Source organism: Cyprinodon variegatus, unplaced genomic scaffold, assembly GCF_000732505.1.
Source record: "Cyprinodon variegatus isolate N-32 unplaced genomic scaffold, C_variegatus-1.0 Scaffold4369, whole genome shotgun sequence".
Taxonomy (NCBI): Eukaryota; Metazoa; Chordata; class Actinopteri; order Cyprinodontiformes; family Cyprinodontidae; genus Cyprinodon; species Cyprinodon variegatus.
Window position 1 is genome coordinate 1 of NW_015154822.1, and position 3,951 is coordinate 3,951.

Genomic DNA, 3,951 nt, shown 5'->3' on the forward strand with positions numbered 1-3,951 from the left:
ATCAGTACTTCCACTTTTACCAGAGTATTTTTTAACACAAGTATCTGTACTTTTACTCAAGTACGGAAAGTGAGTACTTTTGCCATCTCTGCATAGCATCACTAGCAAGCTGTGGTTGATGCTCTTAAAACAGAAGAGGTAAAATATTTTAATGCAAAATGTAAAAGAAACTACGTTTGAAGAAACTAAAATAGCGACAACAAAGACTGTGAAATGAGTTATAACTGGTGGCAGGTGATTATCAGAGAGCTTTTCGTGAAGTTTCCCAAAGTTATTTCAGATTTGACACGAGTAGAGCGAAATGTAAATCTACGTTATAAAAGAAAAAGCTGCATCTATTCTGCATTGTCCCTCATAATCATCTTAGTTGGCCCAATTTTTTTTTTTTTTTTTTAGATCTGGTCACCTGAGACTTGTCGTAGACATCGTCTGCAATATTTATTAGCAAGATGGTCACTCGATTCAGCACCCATTTTCTGACTTCAATATTAAATGTTTTTTGTTTTTATTGTACAGTCATCTTAATATCACACTGATGCTGTTAAGGAATGATTAGAAACAGCTGATCAGAACTGTTCAGCTTCCAGGTTTATTCAATGCAGCAGAAGAATTATATCAAATGGAGAGATAAATGTGAAATGAGTGTAAATGATAAAACCGTAAGAGCCTACGCTAGTAAAAAATAAGCCCTCACCTCGACCCAGTTCCAGCGTTCTTCAAGGCTTAGCTTTTAAAGAGCCAGTCAGCACAAAGAAAATCAGCTTTACAGAACATTTTTATTTGTATTATTTGGCTTCTATTTTTATTATTATTTTTATTTTTTTCTCCACCAAAGTCTGAAAACTAAACTCTGATTTGCTTTCCTGTTAGGGTCCAAAGGGTGAGTCTATAGTGGGCCCTCCTGGACCTCAAGGACCTCCAGGACCCCCAGGTGTTGGTTATGATGGACGTCCAGGTCCAGCAGGACCACCTGGACCTCCAGGACCGCCAGGGTCTCCCTCATTCTCTGGAACATACAGGCCCAACTATCGTAAGTAGATTTTCCTTTTCAGAGTCAGGTTGTCAAACACCATAGTATCAATAGAAGTTGTATTAAGATCCTATGTTAGTTGGACAAATAGTACTTTTACAACTAATAAAACACAGAGATTCTTTGATTGCAGGGGAATCTACAGTATAATAGGGGCAAATATATTTTTTTAATTCAGTACAAGTTTTTCCTGGTTTTATTTGCTGAAGAAGCAACAAATGTTGTGTGCCAGAATCCAAAGTCCTTTAACAAAAAAAACCCCACAGTGATAAGAGAAAACATCTTGGAAAAAAACACCCTCTATCACAACCATAAAAACAGAGGGTTTGGGAATGTTGCTGCCCATCAATCTAGGAAAGGTTACAAGCCTATTTCCAAACTACCATCTAGTGATGCATCTTCCTGGTCAGACGGGGCTTTGCCTATCTTCAGGGGTTTATGGGTGAAAAGAAGGGTATGCCCAAAAACGGGTCGCCAATCCATTGCAGGACAGAGACATACAACCATGCGCACAAACCCACTCACATGCACACAAGGGCAATTTAGAGACCTCACTAGTATTCATATTTTGAACTATGGGAGGAAGCCGGAGAAACCAAGCATGCCCGGGGAGAACATGCACACACGTTCAGAAAAAATCTAGGCCAGGTGTCAAACCAAGGACCTTCATCCTGCAAGGAAACAGTGCTATAAACTGCATCATCATGCAGCCCTCAAATTCCAAACTATTTAAATTGAATCATTCTTCAGATAGATAATTAATAATTGGGGGATATAACTTCCAATTTTCATAGAAAACATCTCCAGTAGATGACAATAAGAAAAAAAAATAGAAATAAAGAAAATTCAGCAGATTAAAGGTTACATGGCGGCAATATGCAGGTTTGGAAACCTGAATCTGAATGATGAACAAAAACTGAGGAACAATGTGCTCTTGACAGATGAAACTGAAGCACCATGTGTGGAGAAAACAAAATGCAGCATCTGAGCACAGACGCCTCATGCTAGCTATTATGCACAGTATTGGGAGGATTATGATTTGGGCTCGTTTTGAGTCTACAGGGTATGGGCACACTGTGATCTCTAGACTGATCATGAAGTTGTCTGTAATCAAGGGTTCTTGAGTCAAAGAGTAGAAAAGAATGGGCCAAAACATTATATATTAGATGTAATTGCACATCTTAATATGTGCATAAGTTAGGCTTACAGTCTTTAAACTTGGAAATGAACCTGTTGGATGTGATGACTTTTCGACTCTTTGTGTTTTGACCTAAAGCCGTCAGTATCCCTGGACCTCCAGGCCCCCCAGGCCCACCTGGAAGTCCTGGTGTCTCCTCTGGGGTAGGTGCCATCTCTGTTTTCTATCAACCATTTTGTTTCCTTCAGTTAATATGTCATCACTTTTTTCATTAAACGAAATATGGCTTCTATTTTTTTACTTAAAATTTTTTTAACTTAAAATGTATTATATTTTTTTCACAAGGTGATGGTGTTGAGGTCATATGACATCATGATTGCTACAGCCAGGCAGCAGCCTGAGGGAAGTCTCATATACATACTGGACAAAGCAGACCTTTATCTGAGAGTGCGAGATGGGATTCGACAAGTCCTAGTATGTCTACCCTGCATTAACTTTGATTTCTAGCTCAAAGTTTGATGAAAAGAAAGTTCAAAAGATGTTAGCATGCCTCTGTTTTATTATAACATACAAGAGTTTGTTATGAAGTTCTGACCAATGGTTGTTCTCCTCAGCTCGGAGAGTACAGAACCTTCTTTGGAGATCTGGTACGTTTTGAAGAACAAACAAGAATAACTCACTTTGACTTTAACTGACTGGTGTCTGATCACTGAATCTCTTTGCTTTTCATGTAAAGGGCAATGAGGTGGCAGAAGTCCAGCCTCCACCGGTGGTTGTGTACCCCCACACCCCTGAAAGGAACGCCAACAATGGAGCGGGTCGTTATTCCGAGGGCAGTGCAGTCATCCGACCCATTGAGATCCTGCCGCAGCAGCCCAGCCCCCCCGTGGCTGCAGCCGACTCTTCAGAATCAGGAGTGAGTATAGCTGAGAAAACATAGATTAAAGCCTATCACTGTAGGCTAAAGTGAAGAACTGAGCATTAAACCATCAAGGTTCATGATAGGTTTGTACCAGAGACTACAGGACCATCAACAATTATAAACTTCTGCATTAAAATCTAAAAAACTTGGAAACACCTTCATCTTTTATTGCAGCACTTAAAAAAAATTGAAAAATCAAACCTTAGATATTGGTCCATTTCTTCAGTTAATCTCTGTTATGTATTTAAACAAAACCCATAGTGGTGCCACAACCATTGACTTCCCCAGAATAACTTTAAAATAAAAATAATCAAATATTTTTTAAACTTGTTTTTAATTTAATTGTAATCTATGACTTCCTGTTTCCTTTTCATGTAAATATGACAAAATGCGGAGATAATTTCCTATCAGGATTCACTCTTTAAAATAGTAAATAAGTCAGGAAATCAGTCAGAAATTACTATAAGAAAGCAGCTGCTGGGCTGAACCCGCTGTCTATGGTTAGATTAAAGCAACACTGGCTAAATTTTGAGCTGAATTTGAGATATACTGAAATATTTTCTGATCAAAGAGACCAAACGTAGCCTTCAACATGCTATTTATAGACTCACGCTGAGGTGGGCTGCATGTCAATTGCGTGAATTTGTTTTCATTTTATTTTAACATGCGTGGAGCATTAGCGCCACTGGGAGTCAGGAAGGAATGAAACAGAACAAGACGTGTTTGAACCGACTAGAACTGTAACAAAAAAATGTTGGACAAGGCCACAAAATACATGCTTGCTACTTTGGTAAGAAGAATGACAGGAAAGCCCCCTCTGTCCTAGCCTGGGTGCCATTCCAAGCTTAGTCCCGCCCACAA

At 39.1% G+C, this 3,951-nt stretch overlaps 1 protein-coding gene across 1 annotated transcript; it reads left to right on the plus strand.

Annotated features, from left to right (window-relative positions):
* Positions 1-870: 870 nt before the first annotated feature.
* LOC107081350 (collagen alpha-1(XVIII) chain-like) lies at positions 871-3,123 on the plus strand (the record flags this gene model as incomplete). Its single annotated transcript, XM_015369543.1, has 5 exons — positions 871-1,030; positions 2,307-2,371; positions 2,514-2,642; positions 2,783-2,815; positions 2,905-3,123. Coding segments are annotated over 5 exons (591 nt in total), but the record flags the coding sequence as incomplete, so codon positions are not given.
* Between the last annotated feature and the right edge of the window lie 828 nt (positions 3,124-3,951).